Source organism: Aureobasidium pullulans (genome assembly GCF_000721785.1).
Source record: "Aureobasidium pullulans EXF-150 unplaced genomic scaffold scaffold_11, whole genome shotgun sequence".
Lineage (NCBI taxonomy): Eukaryota > Fungi > Ascomycota > Dothideomycetes > Dothideales > Saccotheciaceae > Aureobasidium > Aureobasidium pullulans.
This window is the reverse complement of record NW_021941031.1, coordinates 296,821-320,253: the sequence shown is the minus strand read 5'-3', so window position 1 is coordinate 320,253 and position 23,433 is coordinate 296,821. Positions and strand designations below refer to the sequence as shown.

General features: G+C 50.2%; 10 protein-coding genes across 10 annotated transcripts; 4 read left to right on the top strand and 6 right to left on the bottom strand.

The window, feature by feature from the left end:
- Nucleotides 1-198: 198 nt before the first annotated feature.
- Nucleotides 199-2,297, bottom strand: M438DRAFT_346374 (SPRY-domain-containing protein). Its single transcript, XM_029905660.1, has 3 exons — nt 1,681-2,297; nt 1,313-1,618; nt 199-1,261 (listed from the first exon to the last, which is right to left on the bottom strand). The coding sequence occupies exons 1-3, from the start codon at nt 2,078-2,080 to the stop codon at nt 477-479; spliced, it is 1,491 nt and encodes a 496-aa protein (XP_029759608.1). The 5' UTR covers nt 2,081-2,297; the 3' UTR covers nt 199-476.
- A 1,065-nt stretch (nt 2,298-3,362) lies between these two features.
- On the bottom strand, nt 3,363-6,300 carry M438DRAFT_356118 (ARM repeat-containing protein; the record flags this gene model as incomplete). The annotated part of the gene is made up of 3 exons (XM_029907080.1): nt 3,363-3,464; nt 3,522-6,143; nt 6,199-6,300. 3 exons carry the CDS (start codon nt 6,298-6,300, stop codon nt 3,363-3,365), a joined length of 2,826 nt encoding a protein of 941 aa, XP_029759607.1.
- Nucleotides 6,301-6,801: 501 nt separating this feature from the next.
- Nucleotides 6,802-8,092, bottom strand: M438DRAFT_397788 (Thiamin pyrophosphokinase; the record flags this gene model as incomplete). Its single annotated transcript, XM_029909324.1, has 2 exons — nt 6,802-7,796; nt 7,853-8,092. The coding sequence occupies 2 exons, from the start codon at nt 8,090-8,092 to the stop codon at nt 7,245-7,247; spliced, it is 792 nt and encodes a 263-aa protein (XP_029759606.1). The 3' UTR covers nt 6,802-7,244.
- A 164-nt stretch (nt 8,093-8,256) lies between these two features.
- M438DRAFT_366116 (uncharacterized protein) lies at nt 8,257-9,448 on the top strand. The gene is made up of 3 exons (XM_029907851.1): nt 8,257-8,519; nt 8,572-8,986; nt 9,042-9,448. The coding sequence occupies exons 1-3, from the start codon at nt 8,327-8,329 to the stop codon at nt 9,355-9,357; spliced, it is 924 nt and encodes a 307-aa protein (XP_029759605.1). The 5' UTR covers nt 8,257-8,326; the 3' UTR covers nt 9,358-9,448.
- A 228-nt stretch (nt 9,449-9,676) lies between these two features.
- M438DRAFT_366115 (uncharacterized protein) lies at nt 9,677-11,027 on the top strand. Its single transcript, XM_029907850.1, has 3 exons — nt 9,677-9,959; nt 10,066-10,481; nt 10,539-11,027. The coding sequence occupies exons 1-3, from the start codon at nt 9,690-9,692 to the stop codon at nt 10,570-10,572; spliced, it is 720 nt and encodes a 239-aa protein (XP_029759604.1). The 5' UTR covers nt 9,677-9,689; the 3' UTR covers nt 10,573-11,027.
- Nucleotides 11,028-11,256: 229 nt separating this feature from the next.
- M438DRAFT_298521 (lipase) lies at nt 11,257-14,016 on the top strand. The gene is made up of 3 exons (XM_029901994.1): nt 11,257-11,588; nt 11,651-11,735; nt 11,790-14,016. The coding sequence occupies exons 1-3, from the start codon at nt 11,582-11,584 to the stop codon at nt 13,831-13,833; spliced, it is 2,136 nt and encodes a 711-aa protein (XP_029759603.1). The 5' UTR covers nt 11,257-11,581; the 3' UTR covers nt 13,834-14,016.
- Nucleotides 14,017-15,844: 1,828 nt separating this feature from the next.
- On the top strand, nt 15,845-18,101 carry M438DRAFT_346370 (uncharacterized protein). Its single transcript, XM_029905659.1, has one exon. The coding sequence runs from the start codon at nt 16,108-16,110 to the stop codon at nt 17,878-17,880; it is 1,773 nt and encodes a 590-aa protein (XP_029759602.1). The 5' UTR covers nt 15,845-16,107; the 3' UTR covers nt 17,881-18,101.
- M438DRAFT_346369 (uncharacterized protein) lies at nt 18,052-19,671 on the bottom strand. Its single transcript, XM_029905658.1, has one exon. It carries the CDS (start codon nt 19,527-19,529, stop codon nt 18,171-18,173), a length of 1,359 nt encoding a protein of 452 aa, XP_029759601.1. The 5' UTR covers nt 19,530-19,671; the 3' UTR covers nt 18,052-18,170.
- A 52-nt stretch (nt 19,672-19,723) lies between these two features.
- M438DRAFT_346368 (uncharacterized protein) lies at nt 19,724-20,956 on the bottom strand. Its single transcript, XM_029905657.1, has one exon. It carries the CDS (start codon nt 20,859-20,861, stop codon nt 19,848-19,850), a length of 1,014 nt encoding a protein of 337 aa, XP_029759600.1. The 5' UTR covers nt 20,862-20,956; the 3' UTR covers nt 19,724-19,847.
- A 1,472-nt stretch (nt 20,957-22,428) lies between these two features.
- On the bottom strand, nt 22,429-23,240 carry M438DRAFT_32444 (uncharacterized protein). Its single transcript, XM_029903055.1, has 3 exons — nt 23,032-23,240; nt 22,757-22,967; nt 22,429-22,653 (listed from the first exon to the last, which is right to left on the bottom strand). The coding sequence occupies exon 2, from the start codon at nt 22,961-22,963 to the stop codon at nt 22,799-22,801; it is 165 nt and encodes a 54-aa protein (XP_029759599.1). The 5' UTR covers nt 22,964-22,967; nt 23,032-23,240; the 3' UTR covers nt 22,429-22,653; nt 22,757-22,798.
- Between the last annotated feature and the right edge of the window lie 193 nt (nt 23,241-23,433).

Here is a 23,433-nt window from a genome sequence, read left to right as displayed (position 1 = left end):
CGATTGCTTTTGTCTTTTTGCAATTGATTGTTCGAAGATGTTGCTTGGATCTTTGATGATTGTGCTGGTGTCTCGAATGATTTGGTGGTGATTTACCATTACGTCACTATTCGTTATCGATAACTACCTACCTATCTGATATCAGTTACATGCGGGGATGGATGTTTGACAGCTTGAGCCTCACATCGAGGTACATGACAGGAAGCGAAGATTGGTGATTTTGATTGTCAAAAAAGAGAGCAATGAATATAACGATTGAACCTATTCCTAATCCCAGTGTTTGATCCTTGTAAAAACACGTTGCCTTCCCAAGCCCAGATCCAGCCTACCCTTTTCGAGAGGGGGGAATATCAATCCAGAAAGAGACACCGTCCACCCAAAAAAGAAGAAAAGAAGTTGTCGCTAAAAACTCCGCAATGAAAATAGATATATTGAAAAGAAAAGGAGATGTGTGAGGTCGTGATTTGTTGACGAGTTTATTGCTCATTATCGTTGTTCCGGGATTTGCTCGCCCGCATGTCTCCGACCGCAGCTTCATAAGAAGGGATCGGTGGGTCATGTGGTAGTAGATGGGAGCGTTCCGAGTGCATACTTGCTCGTGGTGTCGAGAAGTGATTGTCCTCGTCTGGGCTTTCATACTCCGGTGGTGGGGCGTCGGGGTGAGACGGCATTGTCAGGTCCTCTTGGGATTCGTAACTTGCAGCTGCATTGCTCGTGCCCTCTCCGGCATCATCTTCTCGGGACTCATTCAGGCTGAGTTGGGCGAGAGAAATTTCAGTGGGCGATCGTCGAGGGCCAGGACTAGTGGCTGGCCTTCCGAGACGGACTGACGCGCTGTGTGTGCGGCCGTGAATATATGCTTGTCCCTCGCGAACACCTTCTCTTCCACCTTCGAGAAGGATACTGCCTTGTTCGCTGCCATATGGGGGTGGAGGTGCAAGACTACCAGTCATAGGCGCAAGACCCCACTTCTTAACATTGGCTTCGATAAAGACAAAGCCCATCTGGCCGAAGTTGACTTGGACGTTGCAAGGACCGTTGGCTCCGACTGTAGGGAAGAGGTTCTGAGACTTTAGACCGTGGGCGACATCTTCCAGTTTCTTGCCATTGCGCGTGAAGAAGACGGTTCCGGTACGGGGTCTGTAGCCAACACCGACGACATCGCCCTGCTCATATGAAGGCGCATAGCTTGTGCCTGAGAAAGGCTGGTTGTATCTCCGTTGGCCGGATGAGGTGTAGGCTATTGAATATTTGTGCATGCCTGAATTCGTTAGCTGTGCCTTCTGACGCTAAAAAGGACATTGCAAGATACCAGGAAGTCTGAAAAGAGGGTAGGGTTTTGTCGTCATGCCAATGCTGAGTAGAGTGTTGTCTGGCTTGTCGAAGACCTTGGCCTCCCAGTAGTAGACCTCGTTCTGCTTGGGCACAGGGAGATTGCTCTGAACACTGCACTCGGCATCGAAGAATTCGATCTCGGTACGACCCTCGACGAAGCAGTTGGCAATCTCGAGCTCGGGTTCGAATTCCCAAGCTTGTACACCCTTCTCTTGAATTGCGAGGAACTGCGAGAGCGAAATGTCTGTTTGTACGGATTCGGGGGGATTGGCTGTGACGAAAGCTGTAGTATATAGTGTCAGCGAATCTGTGTCTGCGGCATGGCACATGTGCATATGGATTTACCCTTTGCGCGGAGATACTCGGCACGCTGCAGGTCGTCCATTTCTTCCAAAGCATCCTCCTCTTCACGTAAGAAAGCTTGCTCGTCATCGTACTCTCCAGGCCGTCCGATGCTGTCCAGGAAGATGCGACCACGATTGGTGTAGCGGAAGAAGTAGATGAAGGCCAGGATGATGGCGACCAGGGCGGCCGAGCCAAAGGCAGACAGCATTCCTATGAGGATGCCCTTGCCCGTCGAACTCAAGCCCATGGCCGTTACGTGTGCATTCTCCGAGTTCCAGGATATGGGGCGGTACTGAGAAGCGACGGTCCATGGTTTGCCGTTGACGATGATGGCGGGAGTCGACGCGGGTTGGACATAGGACGTCGACATTGTTCGCGGAAGAGTCGGACTAGAGGCCATGTTGAACTGTGACTGTCGCCGCACTCGCACCGGGGCGATGGGCCTTGATGGGTCTTTGTCGAGTTACTCCTTGCAAGGAGTTGTAGACTTCGGAATACGGGCTGCGTCGAGGGACGGGAGGCTGCGGCGGGGAAACGGCTGACGATTAAGCCTCAGGTGATGATTAAGAAAGTGCGATATCTTGATACAACGCTTGTCGCTGCAGCAGCTTGTCTTCAATTTCAGCTGTTTCGATGTGAAAGCAAGATGTTGGTCGGGTTTGCAGGTTGGAGCGCCTGGATCATGTCGAGCATTCGTCGTCGCTACGCTTGGCGCATCCTCCAACTTCTTGCCGTCCACCGACGATCTAGATCTTGGTATGAGCGCTGCCATCGCTTCCGAACCTTCTCTCCTGAATTCCTCTTTGTTTGCTTTAGAAAAGGGGTTCTTTGCATCTCTTGTTGTACGTGTTTATGCCCAAGGCCTTCTTTCACAATCGCCTTCCGAACCAAGGCCAACCACTGCTGCTTTCACTTCGAGTCAGCCCCAAGGTATAGCTTCGGAAGCGCTCGGGATTATCGGCCAAGTCGAAGAGGCTGTCCTGTCGATCCTGCTTCTTCGACCGCGATCGCCTGGACAATAGCAATACACAAATTCAGCTTGCCGTTCAAGGCAGGCATCCGTCGCATTGCATGAAACCATAGTGCCTGTTATCGTATCGATAAGACCACGACTGGCATAACATGTCTGGGGAATAACCTGTCAGTCGGCACAGACATCAAACTGGAGAGAAACACCGCTGAATGAGCAACATTGTGCCATCAAAAAAGGCCAACCTATATAACTATCTAATAAAACGCAGAATCGATAAGTGATAACTCGTTCCTCAAGCACCATCCGTTCCCCGTGGGTTCATCCCTTCCCAAGAACGGCCATGCGAACGGGTAACAAAGATACAGCAAACGCCACATACCGTTCATGCTGTATCGAGAAAAGATGGTGGTCGGATGTAAAATCTGGAGAGAAAAGAAATGGCTGCCGGCTAACCCGTGCAGATGCTACGCTAGTCCGCTAAGTACGCTCAAAGATCATGAAGAATAAGAAGAAAGAAAACAAATACCACTTTTGTGTGTGTGCTTTCGTATCATAACCGCCATCATATCCATGCGTTTCGCTATAGGCATATATACGACATGTTCCCTAGTGTTTTTTGGTATCGCTATTCGGTAGACTGAAAATAAAGAAAAGGGCGTCGGTCAAGTTATGTGCGTGTCAATTCCGAGTCGGAAGTCTTTGTTGTCATTTACAAGCTGTAGTTTTGTCTGAGCTCGTACTGCTGCTCCTGGGGCAGGTGGCTGATGAAGCCATCGAAGTCGGGGATCATATTCTTGTATGCCATGAGTGCCTATATGCGATTGTTAGTAATAAGTTCACATCGTCTTACACCAGCAACGAAAAATACCTTGTGGAACCCTTCGAACGGTCTCTCGTTCTGGGATACTGGCAGCTTGCGTGAATCGGCTGGCACGCTTGCAATGGCTGAGAAGAAGGCAAGCAGACACTGCTCAAGTGCCTGGGGATTGTCCAGCACAATCTGAACAAATCCTCTGAAAGCGTCGAGCTTCTCATCGGTCCACTCAACAGACTGCATGACATTCAGGAAGGCCGGAGCGAATTGGGCGAGATGAGGTGCGATTTTCTGGTCGTTACCCAGACCCATGCGACCAAGTGCGATTGCGGCGTTCTGATTCAAGGACTCAGGGACCTGCTGGTTGAAGAGGATCATGCCGAGCTTTTGCAAGAGATCCTCGACGTAAGGGTCCATACCATTTTGGTGGCGCATTGCGATCTCTCCGACGGACCAGCAGGCATTGTTAATCACTCTGAATGCGGTCTCCTTGAGCATTGGATCAGTGCCACGGAGTGCCTCGGTCAAGTCCAGCTGCATGGTCAGGATTCGCATGATCGAGTCAAGGTAAGGCTGCATTTGGGCAAAGACATAGATGGCACAGTCACCAAGCAAGGCGAATGCGGATTGCTTGACATCGTTGTTGCTGTCTCTCATACAGTAGGCGAGCAGCTCGAAGAAGTTGGGGTTGGCGGTTGCAATGAGCTCACTGGCTCTGGCCTCATCAAGTGCTTGGATAATGGCACTGAGCAGATCCAAGCTGGTGACGAGGAAATCCTTGTCGGGTGTGTCCATATATGCTTGAGAAGCGGCAAGGTTGCCTTCCTCCAAGTTGTCCTGGATAATCTTGATGCATCGCGAGAAGAAGGGCTTGGCGTAAGGGGCAAAGGCTTCACCAAGAGCAGTAGCGATGTAAGCCAGGCACTCTAGCAGAGGGAACATTTCCCTTGACTTGTCAGAGACTGAAGTCCAGCGTTGAATGAGGGCAGGCATGAGCAGATCGACGATGGCTGGTTGTGCCATGTCCGGGCCCACATGCTCCGCCAGAGTCTGAACACAGTCATAAAGGATGTACATGTTCTTGTCCTTGTATTTGGCGAAGCACCTCACAAACTGCTGTGCGATGATGACACAGTAAGGTGTGATCTCGGTAGTCGCCTGGTCCTCGAGGTTGGCGAATGCGGAAGCTGCGGCCTCCTGCACACGCTTGTTGTTGTCCAGCATGCGGAACAGGATTCCTTCCATCATCGGCTCGAAGAACTGGCGCTTACCTGCCTCATCGAGGTGGGAAGCCCAGGAGGAGTAGCGACCAAGTGCCCAGCAGGTGATTTGTCTGACAACGGGCTGAGAGTCCGTGAGTAGCGAGATCAGGAAGGGAACCAGATCAGGAAGACTTGGCTTGACGGTCTCCATGCAGCCAACGGAAATAGCGCCAAGTGCGAGCACAGCAGCTTCTCTATTGGGCCATTCTGCGTGGTTGAGGTTGCTCTTCAGATAGGGTAAGGTGAATTCAAAGACACGCTCGTGGAAGCGCGTAGCAAAAGTGTCAAGAGCGGCTGCAGAGCATTTTCGGAGGTTCCACATCTCTTCAGGATCCTCGCCGTAGTCGTCATCGTCCTCAAGTTCACCATCGCTGAGCTCGCCATCATCGTAAGCATAGCCATTGCCGTTCACAAAGTCTTCAGACTTTACAGCAATGCCCTTCTCCTTTGCACTGGCAAATTGAGGTTTGATGTCTTCTTCCTTGTCCTCCTTTTCGGCATCCTCTTCTGCTTCGGCCTCGAGCTTTGCTTGGTCATCCTGGCTGTAGATCATGCTTTCCAACAAAACCGGTACAATTTTGTCAAGGTGCTGGTTGAACTCGTCTTGGAGTTCCTCAACCTCACAGTTCTCAAAGAAGAATTCGGCAGCATCCAGGGCCAGATCGGACTCCGGGTCGCTCTTTTGCTGAACCACGACGTAATCGATAATACCACCCAAATGAGGCATTACCAATGCAGGAACGTTGCTAGCAAGTTTGGTGAACGAACGGCAGATGAATCTTCGGACCTCCTCGTCTTGGTCGTTCTGGGCCAGGGTGAAGAGTTGAACCAGGAACTTTTCAACATTGTCTTGCATAGCCTGCGGCATCGGATCGTCGACAAAGAAGTTGAGTGTTCCCAAAGCTTTTGAGCGGACTGGTGGTGTCGGGCTAGTGGTGAACTCGATAAGCTTGGGAATCAGGAAATCCAAGGGGCGTTGTCCCTCGTAGAGTCTGTTGAGAGCCTTCTTGTTGTCTTCACAGATCTTGAGTAATGCGCTCATGGCTCCGTCCTGAATGTGTGATGCGATGTTGCCGTCGCGGTTCTCGATCAAAGAGATCAGCTCAGCAAGCACTTGAGGCCAGCCCAAGATGCCGCCCTGGCGCACGATCTCGGTAACAACGTTTCCAGCGTAGCTTCTGATGCGCTTGTCCTGGTCTTGCAGTCCTTGGAGAATGGTCGAGCGGAGGTATTCCTTATTCGGTTCGGCCATGGTCTTGTACGAGATTTTGACGTTGTTCTTGAGCATGACTGCAGCAGCACTTCTTGAGACGAAGTAGTCGTCGCTTGACAAGGCGGCAGGAGCTTCGGGGCTGACACACAGGTAGGCGAGGTAGTTGTTGATGTCTGGGTTTGAGCCGGCATTTTTTAGTGCCTGGAGGACACATGTTAGCGATGCGAGGCGAGGTTGGGAGCGATAGGAAGCTCACCAGCTCGGCGTTCTTTTGCGCAGTCTTGTCGCGGGGGTTGAGCGAGTCCTTAAGGAACAGTGCCAGCTGGCCCAGAGGCTCAGGCTGTGGACTCCAGGACATGATGTCGGGATGTGGAGGTGGGCGACACTACGATGACAGGGTGTGGATAGATGACAGACTGAGAAGTAGAAAATTGAAGGTTAGCACATGCGACAGAGTATGGGAGTGATCATGTCGGCGTCGAACATACCTGGGTAGGAGGAGAAAAAAGGTCGTGTAACGGAGTGCTGCGTGGAGAGGATGGAAAAACAGAAGCGACGGCGGATCAACGCAGGCGGCACTTTGCAGCTGCACAATCGGGTGATGTGCTATTATTCGAGCCTGAATACGACAATGCCAAATGACTGATTCTCACAGTCTATTGTCAATTTTGGTGGTGAAGGCTTTTGGATGCTTCTCTATTCGGAGCAACTTTGCTCAGAGCTGTCCTTGGCCGGCAAAATGATGATGCTCGCTTGCTTCAAACTTCAACCAAAGGAGGCCTCTGCGCTCGGAGGCCCCGCGCTTGATCGCCCATCGACAACTTTCATCGCATCTGCACGAGCGCTCCAATCATTCTTTCTCAATTCGCCCTACAATCTGTGTTACCATCAAGTCAATTCGTTGCATGTGTCAAATCGCATCTTTATATCCATCAAGGAGTGCTGCAGCTTTGCCCCACACAAACTCTCTGCCTTTCAGCGATCCATTCACTTTGACTTCGCTTCTTGTTTACTTTCACTTGATATATAAGATTACGGTGACAGATATCGCAGGTGATGAGTTTAGGGCGCAATCGGACGATGCATCTCTCGGATTGCGCAGCGCTGACAGCGTGTTGCTTGATGGTTGTGGACCCAGCTCGTTTGGCATCATATGAGAATGACATCGACCGTAGCCTTTACTTGTCGAAACGATTCATTATATCCATTCCTACTGATCGCTCATCGTTGTTGACGCCACTGTCATCTTCGAATGGATTCGGTCGGTTCATAAGTCCTCCTCTTTGCGTGTTGTACATTCCCCTAGCCTGCTACGCTTTTCCGACGTTCAACTGTGAAGAGCACTTCCACATCAGTTGAGATTGTGACTTGATCTTTCACGATGTGATTGCTGGTGCTGACTTGACCCCCCATTTGCGTATGCCAATCTTCGACGTCCCATTCCAACCCACTCGTAGAGATATGCGCGGGGCCGAATATGGGTAGGATACCAATATTTGGTGTGATGACTTTCTCAGCCAGTGGAGTGTGGATGGTTGTCGTTCCAGGGGCGAGTGTGAAGGAGATACTTGATTCGGAGAACAACCAAAATCTAATGTTCGGATGCTGCTCTGAATGTTGCTCTCGGTAGATTTCTGACAAGAGGCCAATACCCTGGTCAAGTCGTCCTGCTATGGTTCCGAGAACCAGGAAGTTTCTCTGACAGGGTTGCTCCCTCAGCACTTGTTTGATGGCCTTCCCAAAGTCTGTACTGTATTGGTCTGGGTCTTCTGTGACATCTACGCCGCGTGATTTGTAGTGATCTCTGACATCCTGTCGCAGGGAGTCGAGGTCACCATGAATGATGTTCGGTAGCTGGATGGGTTCATCACAAATCAGACGGTGGCTGGAAGAATCGCAAGTCGTCTTACATATTGGTCGAGCTGCGTTGGATCATTTTGTTTGAAGAGATCGTAAAGTTGATTTGCACCACCATCAGCACACAATCTGTAGCTAGTATGGTTCCACAAACGACCTAATACCCTCGTGTCTGCTATCGGCTGGTTCAATATGATCAAAGCCGGTTTGGATTGTTCTTTGCCGAGGTGGGATAATTCGTTACCAGCTTTGATAAAGTCGGCAGGATAGACATCCGGGTGTTTGTTGGCCATGTCGTTGTTCTGGAAGTTGGCAGGTTGCACAGCATGAACGTGATGTCTTTGCTCCGGTTGAGTCTTGACTCTGGAGCATCGGCCCAAGGTTGCGCGCTTGGACGCCCGTCGGCGATGGCGGCGTTTCCATCTTCATGATGATTAATTGTTCCCACCTTTGCTACGACAGTCACCACCTATCCAACTGTTCGACTTCCCTTTGTTCTCGATTCCTTCTGGAGTTTCACCATCGCAATGTTTCGTCCAGTAGTCAGACGCGCCGTCGCGCAGGCCTCGCGCAGCAGCGCCCCATCGCGGAGATTTCTAAGCACAGCACCTCCGCATGAGAAGTCGCGAAGCTGGAAGAACTCGGCCGTGAGATGGACTTTGGCCGGTGCTCTGGTCTACTATTACAACACTAGTAATGCCTTCGCCGAGGAGCCTTCTTGTAAGCCCACCTGTTGCGAAGCTGCGCGACCATCGGAACTGACGCCATCCAGATGTCAGACACGCCCCTCCGGAGACACAGATTGAGTCCGAGACTCTTCCCACACTCGATGCTGTAACAGCAAAACGTCAAGCTGTCCAGGCTCAGGCCAAGGCCGATGCAGACGCCGATCTCAAGAAGGTTGCCGCCGCTACTACCGACGCCGCACACAAGGCCCGTGAAGCCACCACAAACGCTCCCGTACCGGAACCTGAGGACGGTGCTGTTCCCGGATCGCCGCAAGATCTGGAGGAGGAGGCTGGCCAGCAGGGTGCATTCAACGAGGAGACTGGCGAGATCAATTGGGATTGCCCATGCCTTGGTGGTATGGCCTACGGCCCTTGCGGCGAGCAATTCAGAGAGGCTTTCAGCTGCTTTGTTTTCTCCAAGGAAGAGCCCAAGGGTATGGACTGCATTGAAAAGTTCAAGTATGTTGGATCATTGTTACGGAACACAAACATTGCAGCTAACAAGAGTTCGTAGGGACATGCAAAACTGCTTCCGCGAGCACCCCGACGTCTATGGCGCAGAGCTTGAGGACGACGTCGAGACCGAGGCCAGAGAGCAAGATGCTGCCAGCCAATCTAGCCAGCCCAAACAGCCCGAGTCCAACCCCGATGCTGAGAAGGTCGCCGATAGAGAACCCGACCACCCCGAGACCATCCAAGCAAAGAGAGATCGCTCTAACGCTGCAAGCGAGCAGGTCAAGCGCGATCACGGTTTGATGAGCGAGTCCGACAGCCTGGTCCCCAAGGCCGCACACGACGCTACCGGACAAGAAAGCAAGGGCGCCAAATAAGCCAATTCTGCCCACAGATACCATGTACATTACGCATTGGGGCATGTAACTATATTAGGCATGTAGAATACAAGGCACAATACCAGCCTGGAAAAGCGAATGCATCACCACCTCTCTAGATATAAATCAATCTTTGTGTATGAATCGAAGGCATCTCCCAACTCGAAGACTGAATAACGTTCGGATGGCTCGAAGACGCACGCGATAAAACCGGTAGCTACGTCACAACTACGACGTCCTGAAGTAGGAACGGAAAATGCCAAGGAAACAGAAAACAGGGCTGCATCGGCAGCATGTGATGGTATTAGGTAGGTTCAGCAAAACCAATCATCATGAGTCTCGAGTTCCTCCAGCGACCAAACAGTGACGCCGCTCCTGTTCCTGTTGCATCTTCACCAGAACCCCAAATCAACACTTCCACCGCACCTGTTCCCGTCCCAGAACCCGCTACTGCTGCCTCTATCGAAGAGCCAGTCACTATTTCAGAACCCGCTCCCTCTCAAGAACCAGACACCGCTACCGAAGTGCCCGCACCCGAAGCTCCCGCTACCATGTCTTACGCATCTGTCGCCGCCAGTGGACCTCAACAGTCCGAGGAAGAGGTACGTGCTACTGCCTGACCTGTCCATTGACCATCTGCTAACTCATTCAACAGAAGTAAGTCTCGCCAAAGATGCGCCAGCAGCACGTTGATACTGACAACAATCTAGGCGCGCACACGCTGTCCCCGAGATCCAACATACCGACGACGAGGTCCACGAGCTCATCGACGTCGACAGCCCTCACATCTCGTCCGTCCCCTCCGACTTCCAGTCACAAGAGATCCAGACCGAGACTCAGGCCGAGCGCGAGCGTCTTGAGTCCGAGGCCCGCGAGAAGGCCCAGCAGGCCAAGGAGGTCGAGGAGAAGGTCAAGCAAAAGGCACAGAAGGCCGCAGAGAAGGCCAAGGCCAACAGCGATAACCCCGTCATCCTCGGTAACACCGTCGCTGTCGTCGCTCTTGGTGGTCTCCTCGGTTTCGGCGCTTACAGAAAGTATACTGCCGGCGAGCTCACCTGGAAGGTTGCAGGTGCTTGGGCCGGTGTTGTCGGTGTCTTCGCCCTCGGCGACTACTACGCCAGCAAGTATGTGCCGATTTTGTGACTTGAAGCCTAGAGATTGAAGCTGACTTTTACTTTCAGGTTCCTCTTCAAGAAGTACCCTCCCAAGAACTAAAAAGTTCCCACGACGTTTCCATTCTTGTACTTTGAGCGTCCTCTCTCTCGGCTCTAGTTTCAACCGTTTCTCTGCTTTGGATAATTCTTTCGCGTCATGCTGGTCGGATGAATGCTCTGGCGCTGGAGGCTTGGATGCGTGTATCATAAACGAATTTCCCACATTTCTCCCCTTCATCCTTTTTCTGGCTGCGTTGCAGTACTCTCTTTATGTAGTGACTGCTTCATCTTTTGTCGGCCAGGTGGCCGTATCAGGCAAGATTGTCGATCGGCACTGAGCCTTTATGCACACTTTGAGAAACACACAAAAGCACTCACCAGTGGCATGCAGTTCCAATATTATTGACTGCCGACACATCTAGGTCTATACGGACCACGTGCGTGAAAAGCATGATGATATAAAAGTGGCTTAGACTAGGTAGAGATGGTCAAGGCATTTCGATGTCCGAGCCGACCAACAACACGTGCAATACCTGTATGATGGTATCAGCGATATACGATGTTCCGGTCAGCTGCTTGTCATCAATGCACAACTACAACGACAAAGAATGGCTAGACATGACACGACAAAGGAAGTAGGATCCCCACATGATTCCCCGCGAGAACAAGGTGTCGGGAATCTGGAGGTCCGGCCTCGGGAAAGAGCGAACCCGCCGCGCCATCACTTTCACATGCAAAGGCATGAAGACGTTTGGACCTCATGACATGCCAGTTATCGACATTTCCAACAGCACTAGGAAAGAGCATGACGGCTTTTTCTATGCCAATTTCTCTTTCACATGCGGCCACGGCTGGCCCTATATCGTATTCTGCTCCCTGCGTAAACTCCTTTTCCTTGCCATTGTTATGAAGACTTGATTTTGACCTTGTGCTCCTTACTCCCTTTGTTTGGACAAATACCGCAAATACCGCCTGCTTTTTCTGTTTGATGACAACCTTTAAGATTGGAACTGTCTTTGGAGGCTTCCTGCACTTCTCCCTGTCTGCATGTCTGCTAAACATTCTACATCATGATAGGTAAGACATCCCTGTTACGGACGCTTTCCGCTGCACGCAGCCGCTAATCGGCCTTTGTTTAGACCACGTTCTTGGTAGGCCTTCGGTCAGATTTCGCAAGTATCAGGTCTTTGCTGTAGTCTCTTTTTGGTCGTATTATCTTTACAAGTAAGCAATTCAAATTCTGCTTCTGCGACATGTTGCTGACAACGATACCTGTAGAGGCAATCCCCATGGCCCACCTTACCTACGACGCCTCTCCAGAGTCTTCTCTACGCGCTTGACGACCTGGCACACGGTTGTCTTGACACTCATCTACCTATACATCACACGTAACTTTAGCAAACTCGTGGGCCTCGAGTGCCCAGAACCGCTGGCCAACCTCTACACAAGATCATACTTCCGAGCAACATGGGTCACAACAGCCTTGGATGCAGGCTTCTGGACGGCTATGAACCTACGCCCCGTATGGTTGAAGGATATAGCAAGTCTTGTCTTCTCGGTGTACTATCTCATCTGTGCCGAGCAAGCAGACGAAAAAGTACGCAAGATTAGAGCTGGCTTGACCTTGGAACATTTGAGAGTGAGCTGGAACAAGCCCAACACACCATACATCAACTTCTTCGGCAAGCTGATGCGACCTAAACTCATGCGTTACCCGCCGCGCGCCATCCGCATACCCAGGCCAAAGCAAAGCAGCTACGATGAGCCCATTCAAGCCTGGCTATACTTTGATGGCCCTATCAGCGACCTGAAGAATCACGACAAGATTGTGCTCGATATTCCTGGTGGTGGTTTCGTGGCCATGGATCCGAGAGCCCATGACGACAAACTGCTGGCCTGGGGTGCAAGAACAGGCTTACCCGTATTGGCCTTGGATTACAAGAAAGCTCCTGAACATCCCTATCCTTATGCGCTGAACGAGTGTTACGACACATACCATACTCTGATCGCAACCAAAGGACAATGCATCGGCCTTTCTGGGGAGACTATGCCCAAGATAGTCGTCAGTGGAGACAGCGCAGGTGGGAATCTCGCAGTAGGCTTGATCCTTATGATCCTGCAGTCCGGCAGCACTGCGACTCGCCGTTGGCAAGGTGAAACCTCGCTTCCCGTACCCGAGGGCGCAGTTCTCATCTATCCGGCTCTCGACATGAACATTGGAAATTGGATGACGGACGAGCAGATGTCTCTGATCAAGGATCGAAAGATGCGCAAAACCAACCGTGGTGTCTTGAGCAGAAAGAGCGACGACTACAGGAAGCTGACACCGAACACTCCGCATGGATCTGAGGATGAAGACGACGACGTTAGCCCGCCAAAGACGAAACGAACGAATACGGCAGTGCAGCAACTGACCGACAAGCAAATCGTTGCGTCACCTACTGAACCTCATACCAGCGCCGCCCACACAGTTGATGCTGCGCCCACTGCACCGGCCCCACAGATGCTGCGTACCCGACTTGCAATGTCCTCTATGATATCTTACTTCAACGACCGCGTTCTGACACCCGAAATGATGCGCGCTATGATTATCCTCTACATCGGTCCTCATTCGCGACCAGACTTCTCGACCGACTACCTACTATCGCCACTTCTCGCACCTGAAGCGCTTCTCACCCGCTTCCCCAAGACTTACATGATGACTGGCGAACGCGACCCTCTTGTGGATGACACAGTCATCTTTGCAGGACGTCTAAAACAAGCCAAATTGGCCCACTGGAATCATCGCAAAGAGCTAGGTCTGATTCGCGAGCGTGATGTCTTCGTTGACACCGACCATGTGAACGTAGTCCTGATCCCTGGCATTTCTCATGGCTTCTTGCAATTCGCGGGCATATTCCCAGCAGGCTGGAAATACATCTCCCGATGCTCACGTTGGATGGCGGACCTCTTCCGCGAGGCAGATTTGCGTGCTGAGTTAGACGAAGAAGAGACCGACTACTTTGGCAAGGAAGCAGGCCTGGGTATGAAGAATGGGAACGGCATCAGACATCATCGCCGCATGCCAACAGAGTCCTCAGGCGACGAAGACAGACCGCTCGAAATGAGTACCTTGAACGGAGGGGCTCGCACCAGTCCAAAGAAAAAGGGAAGTCCGAGAGGTAGTGGCAGGACTGTTCGGGGAGCCAGAAACGAGCGGCCCAGAAGTCAGAGGACGAAAAGTCTTGTTAGCTTGGCCAGTGAGGATGATCTCCTGGGTAGGAGAATGAAGGGACTGACAGGCAATTTGATGGGTGATGGCGGAATGCCTCAAACACCGTGATTGGTCTGGAATTTCCCATATCTCTCGAATTGCCTACAATCATTTGTACACCCAATATTTGCCTCATCACGCAATGAGCCAGGAACCAGATCGTGAGAGCAACTACCATACCGTGTGCCCCTTCAATAACAAATTAGTACATGAGCAAGGTAGAACAACTCGTACAGTATCACAACCCAGGATACATGACAACTTTGGAAGGAGAGGTGACCAGGTACATATTGTACTTACTACAAGCAACATTCCAGAGATCAAAGTCTCACCTGAATCCGACTCTCCAACCTGCTGAAAGGATTCGGTTCAACCGCCATCACAACGCAATACGTTCCAAATAGGTAAGGATCTGGTACTCCTTTGTGCTAATGTTCCATATTGCTCTACCCATTTTACGGTTTGATAGCTCAGTTCAGGTGGGGTTGCTCTCCGTATTTATACGTTGGTCTTTTTAGATGACCGACGCCAGATACCCCGAAACTTTCGATGTGTACAGGAGTCGAAGCTGAAATGCTTGAGACCGACAGCATCACCCAGCTAGCTGGCTAGAAGTACTTCAATGTGAAATATATACATACAAAATCTATACTTGAATATGCAGCTCGACTTTGGCGATCCAAGTCATGGAAGTCCATACTAGTCGCAGAGTGATCGGTCGTCATCTGTTCCTCCGATTCTAGATTATCCAGGCATGATAAGGTATTGCTAGCATTATTGTCTCAAGCTGTCTCCATGGTACTTCTCAGTGTCTGCCTGGGCAGAACATTCGAGCTCGGTGCAGATCTGATATTACTGTGTCGAATATTCGTTATTACTCGTTAGCGTTGCCGCTGATTGTGCAGCATCCAGCCCATGTGTGAACCATAAATCTGGTCGCTTAGAGTACATTCAAATGGTACTTGTAAAAGAAGGTGGCAGTGCACAGGAAAGCTAAATCCTCATCATGGAGGACTTTGCTCGAGAGGTCTCAAGGGTTTCTCAGGCTTCTCGAGACTTGTGCAATGCTTTTGTATTCTGGCGATATCAATGTTAGCGACTTTTCGTCTTGCTCTTCGTTACGGGGGCATTCTCGTCTCGGGGTGTCGGGGTGTTTATGACCTGTGCCCTAGCAGCTAGTCAGTTGGAGGTTAGCGTGGCATCGAAATTGACTCAATCTTGCTCTGAGTGACGAAAAGATCTGCAGCGGAAGCTACTCCGAGAGAAGTGTCAAACCTCTTGTGCTTGTTCGGGAAGTGCGTATTGCTTGCGTATACGAACGGAAATAATCCCCCCGAGCCACGACCAGAGATTTTGCTTGCGTTCGAATTGCCTGTTGCAGCGGATATCGTAGTCGTTGAGTCCGACTCCTCACCAAAAGCTCAGTCGGAAAAGGACACCATTTGCTTCGTACGGACGGACTGCATCAGACGGATTCCAAAACCCGGTCGTTTGATGATTCAACATTCTAGACGGCGGTTGCAGCCGGCATTAAACCCTCTTTTCCAAATGGTCTACAGCCAAACTCTTGGACGGAAAATCATGTTCCACCATCTCTGATTGGCGATTGATGCGGAGGAGTCTTTGTCCGTACTGCCCTTCCGCAGGCGCTTCGCTTTGCCCTATCTCGAAGGAAGCCCACAACGATGGCTTAGACTTAGGGCTTCGCATGGTTTGCGAGAGAGGGAAAACTGCAAGGGCAAAGTATATATTCGGCCGACGGTGTCTGGCTTGTACGACAATGAGTATGTTGTTGTTGAATCAATTTCGGACTGGTCAAGTCAATCGGCTCGCCGCTGTTATAACATGGAAAGGCATATCGGCGCTTCTTTCTGGTTCTAAGCCCTAGTAGAAGGATGCTGGTCGTTCGTAAGTAGCAAACGCATTATGAATATCAAACGGATATCTCAAGGCCCTAGCTGTTGTGACGCTTAAATAAAGTTGAACTCTATCTGTACATGTTCGACTTGGGCCTCGACATATATACGATGGGAGTTCGACTCTCCGAGCCCAACATCACATTGCACTTCGACAGTCCTGACGGTTGGAGGCGCAACTGTAAGGCGTGTTGGCTCCTTGCGCACACGAATGAGAAGAGGGCTCCTTTCTATTCCCTATTCATCTTGACCCTAAACCACGCTCGAATTCCAGCGTCCGAGTTCTAGTGGCTGCAGACTCGGCCGAGATTTCTGAAAGAGAATCGATGTTCACTTGCTACCGAAGCACATACCAGTAGCTCGCTCCTTCCACCTTCAATTTTCATCCCGACATTCTCGCCCAGCAAAACCAGCCACGCTGGACATCATGTCACTGTCAACTCTACCACCCGAACTTCTCACCCACATCATCAACCAAGTCGATGCCAAAGATCTTTCCAATCTACGACTTGTTTCCAAAAACCTGCAGATCGTTTCGACCCCAACTTTTGGAGAACGATGTCTCCACAATCTAGCATTTATGTTTTCCGAGTACAGTCTCCAACATCTGGTACAAATGACGGAGAGTGGATTGGGGAGATATGTCAAGAAGATCATGTTCGGAACGCATGTGTTGAAGATCAAGACCGAAGAAGAATTGGCTTGGGAGAAATGGGAGATGCAAGAGGATGAGGAAGATGAGATGACGGAAGGAGAGCTTGAAGAGCTGGATCGTGAGATGGCCGGAATGAGTGCAGATGAAGACGGTGATGAGGAGAATGGAGGAGACAGATTTGGACATCTGGAGGAAGCATCATTTCGAGCCGGACACGACTTTCACACCAGCATTGCCCAAGGGACCACGGGACTGGACAACAATAATGCACATGTCAGATCTGAAGACCCAGAGACAGTGATCTCAAACAACTCCAGATCCAGACAGGACTCGTATGAACACGACACCATGCCTCGACTCACGACTACCTTTCAGCAAAAAGCCATTACCATGACAAGATTCCTAGACTCCGGCAGACACATCCAACTCATGACTCAAGCATTCACGAACCTCAAAAATCACGGCGTAGAGACCACTCTAGGCTTCTTCGATGACGCCGTTCTCGTCGACAAAACTGGCAAAGAGTTGTGGTGTTTGGGCCGAAAATGTCACGGCTTCGATCAATTCTACAGCGGACGACTAAACAACAAGACAGAACCATCATCATCGTCAATGAGTCCAGATTTCCGAAGACTGATGCCAGACCTGGTATTCACAAGCTTGCTCAAAGCTACGGAAGCCGCCGGCTACACAGTGAAAAATCTACAACTGGATCTGGTAGAAGGAAAATCATGGCCATTGTCCGAGCAAGGAGGTGTGCAAATCCCACTAGAACGCTGGCTATTCGAACCTTGTCATCAAAAAACAACTCCTGATGGTATTTCCATACTCACACCAGGACTGGAATGGAAAGTCAACGCAGTGCTGGAGGAAAGCATTCTAGCACATTTGCACATTTCAACTTCTGCCCGCAGTCTCAGATTCTCCTCTGTCGATCTCGCGGCCAATGCAGAAGAACTGCACGCCAAAAGGCAGAAAGCATATTTCAGTAATCTGTATGATTATGGAATGTATGCCATATCCCTGGGCGATCACGCTTTCGTCGAAATCTCCCTGACATCCTGCTCCATGGATATAGTAGATATGATGGACTTTCTACGCAGCCAACATAAAAGTCTGCGTTCGCTGACTCTAGCACAAGTGGATTTGGATTTTGACGACAATGCTTTGGAGCAAGAGCACACACCACTAGCATTCCTAGGATTGATGAGGAATGGTTTACAACTGGAGTATCTAATGATTGATGAGATAAGGAGCGCCGAGCACAAATTCAGATTCATCGGTGGAAGAGGAAATATCTGGACTTCCAAAAAGGAGATTCAAGATGGGTTGGAAGCGGATATGTATAGGGAAGAGACTGGCAAATATTCCGTGGACACCGAATACCTGAAGCATCAACCCTCGATGGTCGGACTGGCTGTCGTCGATGAAGTCGGTATTGGTGCAAAACGTCTGGGAGAAGATGGTGATGAGGACGATGATCGCAACTTATCGGCGTCCGAGGTTTCACAAAACATGATACATGAATATCAGATGCCACCGTAGCTTGAAAATCAGCGAGCTACAAAGGAGCCCCCAACTGTTTGTTTACACGTTCCAACGTCTCAACTAAACCATCTGTGATGGATCGTGTCAAGTGATCTACTGGAAGAGGTTTTTCTCATGTCAGAAAAGCAGTGTCAAGCGAGCGAAGCAAAACTCGCCCTGAGGCAGGAGCACCCGGGGGTTGCGATATCGATTTGTTGGGCCTGACCCTGGAACAATATTGACCACATGCACTTTCCGTCGCGAATTGTTAAGTTATGCTCGTTCCTATGCGTTTGAATATCCTCTAATCATGATCTTTGGCTTCCTCGCGGGCCATGAAATTCCTCAGGCTCCTCGTCTTCATCCTCCGAATGATGCACCGAGATCCACTCGGCTTCATCGTCATCGCTGAACTCTTCATCTACAGAATGCTCGTCATTCTCTTCTCTTTGAATGTACATCTGTAATCCGTCTTGAATCTCCTCTGTAGTAGTCCAGGTATCGTCATGGCCACCGATCAATCTTGATTGATCCCGACTGTTGCTCACTCGATTCATCCTCAAGTAGTCCAAATCTAGCTCGTCTCTCAGAAACAATAGAACATTCAGACCAGTAGCATCTGGATCTGCAGCCCAAAGGTTGTCGTCATCCTCCTCTTCGTCGAAGAGATTAATTGTGACGTATTCGAGATGAAGTATCCGCAAAGTGTCTGCTTGGCTACCCAGAAGTTCTGTCAAGAACCGAAATGAAGTGTCGACCAAGGCCAGACGGAGCTGATGGAACTTGTGGGGCATGTTCGAAATACTAGGGACAAGTCCTTCCCGTTGGACTAGAGACATTCTAGGATGTCTGAGCCAGTCACGCTCTGGATTTGGCAACGTGAGGTACTCATATTTCTGACTCTTCGTATCGATATTTATTTGGAAGTTCAGATTCGCCTGTCGGTTGAAGCTGTTGTAGACTACTTCAAGATCCAGATCAGGTTCGCGAAATGCTGGAGTAATAAATCGGTATTTGAGAAAATCGAACAGGTCTGTGTCCAGTCCATCTTCAGACCGCCTATGACTATCCAAGTGAGCATGGAATTCTCTGAGTGGAAATCCTGCTTGTTCCACGGCATCCAGGACAGCTCTGACTGTCATTAGGGCCCATGTACGCATGGTAGGTTTCACTTGCATATCACCGTAAAACTTGTCGAAGCCGTATCCTTTTCTTTCCCTGCCACTTCGGGTATCGTCCAGCGCTATCCAAGGGACCAGTGGATCATATATTCCAAGGATCGGTCGGATTCCAAGGCCATCCAACGTTCTCAGTGCTTGCGTCAGCGGTGAGCTAGACTTCCCGAAGTCCCAAGTGTCTAAAACTCTGGGTCTTTCGCGTTCAATCTTGTCCACTAATGGGCCCTGGAATGGCCAGTCAACATGAGTAGAGAAAGTAAGACGTTTGATGTATCGGCCCAGTGGATGAGCGACAAGTTCAAGCAAGCCTTTCAAGCTAACTTGATGGCACAGAAAGGACAAGTCTGCTAGGCATTTGAGTCCGAATTGATGGGTTGATAGCGCAGAGATACGTCTGTTGACACGGCGCAAGTTCAGAACATCGTCGCCATCGACATCTTCGAGGACCGCTTCGAAAATCTCCGGCGGAAGCGAAAGTAGCGAGGCCATGTAATCAAAGATAGATCCGAGATTTGATGAGCAAGATGTTGATAAGAAGAGGGAAACATTGGAACAAGGCAAGAGCGGTGATTCAATTTAAGGGCAACCCTGGCAGCTCTTGGCAGGCATGCATGCTATAAAGTGGTTTCTCACTTCCTTGTTTTTGGTTCAAGTCTTCCGAAAGTAAGCAGGATACCGCGAGAGTGGAACTTGAGAGGTTGAGATTTCATCAAAGATCAAAAGTAAAGAACAAGGTCGATAAAAACATGGGTATCTTAGGACGAATAAACAATAAACCAAACGACATCAATGACAGTTCCGCAACGTCTATCTCCTGCGCTTGCTAGCCCTGGGCTTCGCAGCAGGGGCCTTTCTCTTGCCCTTTGACTTTGCAACCTTGGGTGCAGGTGTGCCACTAGCCATGCTCTCCTGCTCACTTCCTTCATCGCCCTCACTGCCCTCTTCCTCCTCTTCGTTCCCATCGTCGTCAGGATCGACACTGTCGGCCACTCGACTCGACCGCCTAGTGTTGAGTGACGGCTTGGCCCCCTTTCCCTTTACAGACGCTGCTGATTTTGACTTTGAGGCCCTCGTCGAAGGAGTCTGTTCCTCCAAGGCAATCTCGAAACTCGGTGTAAACCGCACGGGAGGACTGTCGGGTCTAGGGACCAAATCTTCGTCCAATGGCGGTGAGCTATCCCTTTCCTCGTCGTCCTCAGAATCTGGGAACCTCGCACGCCAGATCAAGCCTCCAAACTCTTCGTCGGGAAGTTCAAACTCGGTATCGTTCTGACGTTCCGGCTCATCCTCATCATCCCCCAATTCATCCTTTTCATCTTCTTCCTCATCTTCATCCTCAGAGGTTGACCAAGGAGCCGCATTGGCATCTTCGCGTTCATCCAGCGCTTCCAAGTCGTAGAGATCGTGTAGTTTAGCCCAGATGCCAGCAATCCGTGTATGTGGTGCTTTGGGATGGATATATCCATTCGACAATAAATGCTGATGCAACGCCAACAGGTGAAAATGTTTATGCATGCCGGTAGGTTTCCAACGTATCAAGCCTTTGAAAAGACCGATTTCTTCGTCGTCGGTCCAGGGGTCTGCTACTAGTGCTGCGTTGGCGGCTTCTTCATCGTATTCTTCCTCCTCTTCTCCTTCTTCCATGGCTTCAGGTTCTGCATCTGTGGCTTTGGGGTTGGGTGTTGAGTCTGTTACGGGCTTTGGGCGTCGGCGCTGTTCTATCTCGACTGCGACGGTTTGGTTGGAGCGGGATGGTGTGGGTGCTGGTGCGGGCGCGGGGCTGGCTGTTTGCGACACGCGTGATTTCCGTTTCGGCGCCATTTGAGTGTGCTGTGGTAGGCGCGCCAGATATGGGAAAGGCAACTTGTTGGATAATTGGGAATGGAGGATGGGATTCTGTTTCCTTTGCGAACGCCTGTTCGATGGTTGCGCATGACGGCCTTGCAACTTTTGGCGGGCCGTTCCTTTTGGGCCGAGATGGAGCTTGGGCCACCTTGGATCATGATCTGAGGGGAAAGATCAAGATTCACCAGCCACACCAACCATCATATACTTTGACACGGACAGGGCATTCTTGTGCTTATGATACAGGACAATCAAAAAACTAGATAAACGCGTGTGGGACATTGTCAAAGTCTCTAGCCCTCGGCATTCGCTGCAAATCCCCCTCCTACATGAAGACATATATCCCCTATACCATCAAGCCCACCCACATCAACAAGTCCAGACACACGGCAGAACACGAATAAAGCAACAAATCAATCGACCCTCATCATCTAGCCATAAGCATCACGCATATCACCCAGCGATCGCAACCGAGCAAGACCCCTCTCTCACCTGCCAAAAACCTATTCCTATTCTTATTTAACTTTACTAGCCACATATGCAAGCAGCAGGCAGCATTGTCCTCTTTCTACTTTGTAGCTCCCAGTTGCCGCCAACCTGGTTCCATCTAATCCTCTAGTTCCAATATCTGCGTTTGTGGAAACCACATGGTCGAGTGGATGTAGTGGTTCCTTCCGTGCATATAGATAAAGTGCATTTCTGCACGGCAGTTGTGGTGGTGGTGTAGCGATTTTTTTAGTCTTCTTGCTTCGGAAAGAGAGGGATTTGGGTTGGTGTCTCCGTCCTCGAGATGCGAATATGCAAAGGGAGTGGTTGTTCGCGCATTTAATGATCATGTATTAGACTTTCCACTTGCTCGGTCTTTACTCCGAATGGTTCTCAGTATGGAAAATGGTTGGTCTGCAATTCTGCGGTAAGAATGTGATAGGTATGTGATATGTCATTAATTCTCGAAAACGCCTTGCGGCAATCATCTGTAGACCAAGACAACATGTTGAAGTGGAAGAAGATACTAATCATATGCCTGTGAAGGCATTGTGAGAAAAGGGAAAATATATGAAGAGTGTAGAAAGGAAACGAAAAGTCGAGAACAAAAAATATCGAAGAAGAGATATATGCCAGGCTCCTGTCGCGATTTCCCCTTGCTTGTCATCCTTGCGGAAAAACTTGTAAACTCCTGTTCCCCTGATCCGGTACGTTGAAAATTGTTCTAGTACAGCCGTGAGGCATTCGTGATATTTTTTCCCCGAAAAACACCTGAGGCAATTGCTCGCCATAAAATCCCATTGTCCTGTTTCTTTCGTGGAAAAAGGAAACTCCGCGCTCGACGCCAAATAATCCAGATGCTCGGTTAAAAAAATGGTCCAGAAGTAGAGAAAAGAATGTACCGATAGAAAGGCTTCGAAAAACAGGGCATTAGTGTAAAGGGAGGTCTAGAGCAAGATCCTTTTCGTGATCTTGTGCTGACGGTTGAAGATGCTCGAGAAGCTAGTGATGTATCGCTGAAGATGTATGAGGGAAACAATTGGCCGTGAGCGTCGCACGCTAATGTAGTAGCATGTCGTCGGTTGATCGCGCGAAAGTCATCGTGACCCAGATGCTCGGGAGAGAAGATTGTGAGCCAAGCGAATTAGATGAGGACTGGACATGGTGGGGAAGAAGGGCCATGCATGTAGGCGGATGCATGCGATTGATCTGCGTCAAGGGGTAGAGACATCGGTACGCAAGCAGGTCGAAAAAAAGAACTATTCCATTTCAAGTCAGTCCACTGGGCAAACTGTAATAAGATCCGGCATGAGCGGGATCGAGAGATTGATGTGTTGCATGCGTCGTGTGAGATGAAAGGGTTGGGAGGCCTTGTGTATACGTACTGGGCTCGGTGTTGCCGATGACATTGCGTCTCTCCGGCTCTTTTATGCTTTGCGAGTGCAGGGCTCGCATCTCTTGACCTTGCATTTTGTGCATTCGTAGATGAACCAATGCGGGCCCGAATGACATAGGCTGCAGTTCCAGATGATGAGAGTCGTGTCGGATTTGATCACCCTGAAGCGGTGCTCGCAAGATCCAGAGATGGCCATTGTGCTGTGCGTGTCTGGTCAGTCCAATTATCTCATGGTAGAGGGGTCGCATGGCGGGGTATAATTACCTGGAAGTGGGAGGAGTGAGGATTGGTTGTGTGGAGTGTTGGGGCTGGTGAATTGAGTGATCAATTGTCGACAGAGTTGTTGGACAGAAGAAGCGAATGGATTAAGGTCGACTAGAACGACGGTAGGAAGGCACAAATGGTCGAGGGGAAGGTGGTGAGAAGGTCAATGAGATAGAATGTCTTCTGGAAGAGGTCGAGGCAAAAGATATATATAACAATCAAACCCAAACAATGCAGGCCAGATCTGCTACCAATGCAACATGCCCGGCAGCAGCAAGAGACAGAAGTAGAAGGGTAGAGGATCTTCGCTCTGAGGAGGCGTCGGTGGATAAGCCAGAAAAAAACGTTCGCGCCGCAAGCAAAGCTGAGACCTTAATCCACATCCCACAAGAAATGATGGCG

Excerpts from the sequence above, each read along its gene's own strand:
- M438DRAFT_32444 (XM_029903055.1), bottom strand. The coding sequence starts at position 22,963 with ATGGCCATCTCTGGATCTTGCGAGCACCGCTTCAGGGTGATCAAATCC.
- M438DRAFT_346369 (XM_029905658.1), bottom strand. The coding sequence starts at position 19,529 with ATGGCCTCGCTACTTTCGCTTCCGCCGGAGATTTTCGAAGCGGTCCTC.
- M438DRAFT_366115 (XM_029907850.1), top strand. The coding sequence starts at position 9,690 with ATGAGTCTCGAGTTCCTCCAGCGACCAAACAGTGACGCCGCTCCTGTT. Across the intron at positions 9,960-10,065 it reads CTCAACAGTCCGAGGAAGAG|AGGCGCGCACACGCTGTCCC; the intron begins GTACGTGCTACT and ends TGACAACAATCT. Across the intron at positions 10,482-10,538 it reads GGCGACTACTACGCCAGCAA|GTTCCTCTTCAAGAAGTACC; the intron begins GTATGTGCCGAT and ends TTTTACTTTCAG.
- M438DRAFT_346368 (XM_029905657.1), bottom strand. The coding sequence starts at position 20,861 with ATGGCGCCGAAACGGAAATCACGCGTGTCGCAAACAGCCAGCCCCGCG.
- M438DRAFT_346370 (XM_029905659.1), top strand. The coding sequence starts at position 16,108 with ATGTCACTGTCAACTCTACCACCCGAACTTCTCACCCACATCATCAAC.
- M438DRAFT_366116 (XM_029907851.1), top strand. The coding sequence starts at position 8,327 with ATGTTTCGTCCAGTAGTCAGACGCGCCGTCGCGCAGGCCTCGCGCAGC. Across the intron at positions 8,520-8,571 it reads CTTCGCCGAGGAGCCTTCTT|ATGTCAGACACGCCCCTCCG; the intron begins GTAAGCCCACCT and ends GACGCCATCCAG. Across the intron at positions 8,987-9,041 it reads GACTGCATTGAAAAGTTCAA|GGACATGCAAAACTGCTTCC; the intron begins GTATGTTGGATC and ends AAGAGTTCGTAG.
- M438DRAFT_346374 (XM_029905660.1), bottom strand. The coding sequence starts at position 2,080 with ATGGCCTCTAGTCCGACTCTTCCGCGAACAATGTCGACGTCCTATGTC. Across the intron at positions 1,619-1,680 it reads CGAGTATCTCCGCGCAAAGG|CTTTCGTCACAGCCAATCCC; the intron begins GTAAATCCATAT and ends TATATACTACAG. Across the intron at positions 1,262-1,312 it reads CCCTCTTTTCAGACTTCCTG|GCATGCACAAATATTCAATA; the intron begins GTATCTTGCAAT and ends TAACGAATTCAG.
- M438DRAFT_298521 (XM_029901994.1), top strand. Across the intron at positions 11,736-11,789 it reads TGGTCGTATTATCTTTACAA|AGGCAATCCCCATGGCCCAC; the intron begins GTAAGCAATTCA and ends CGATACCTGTAG.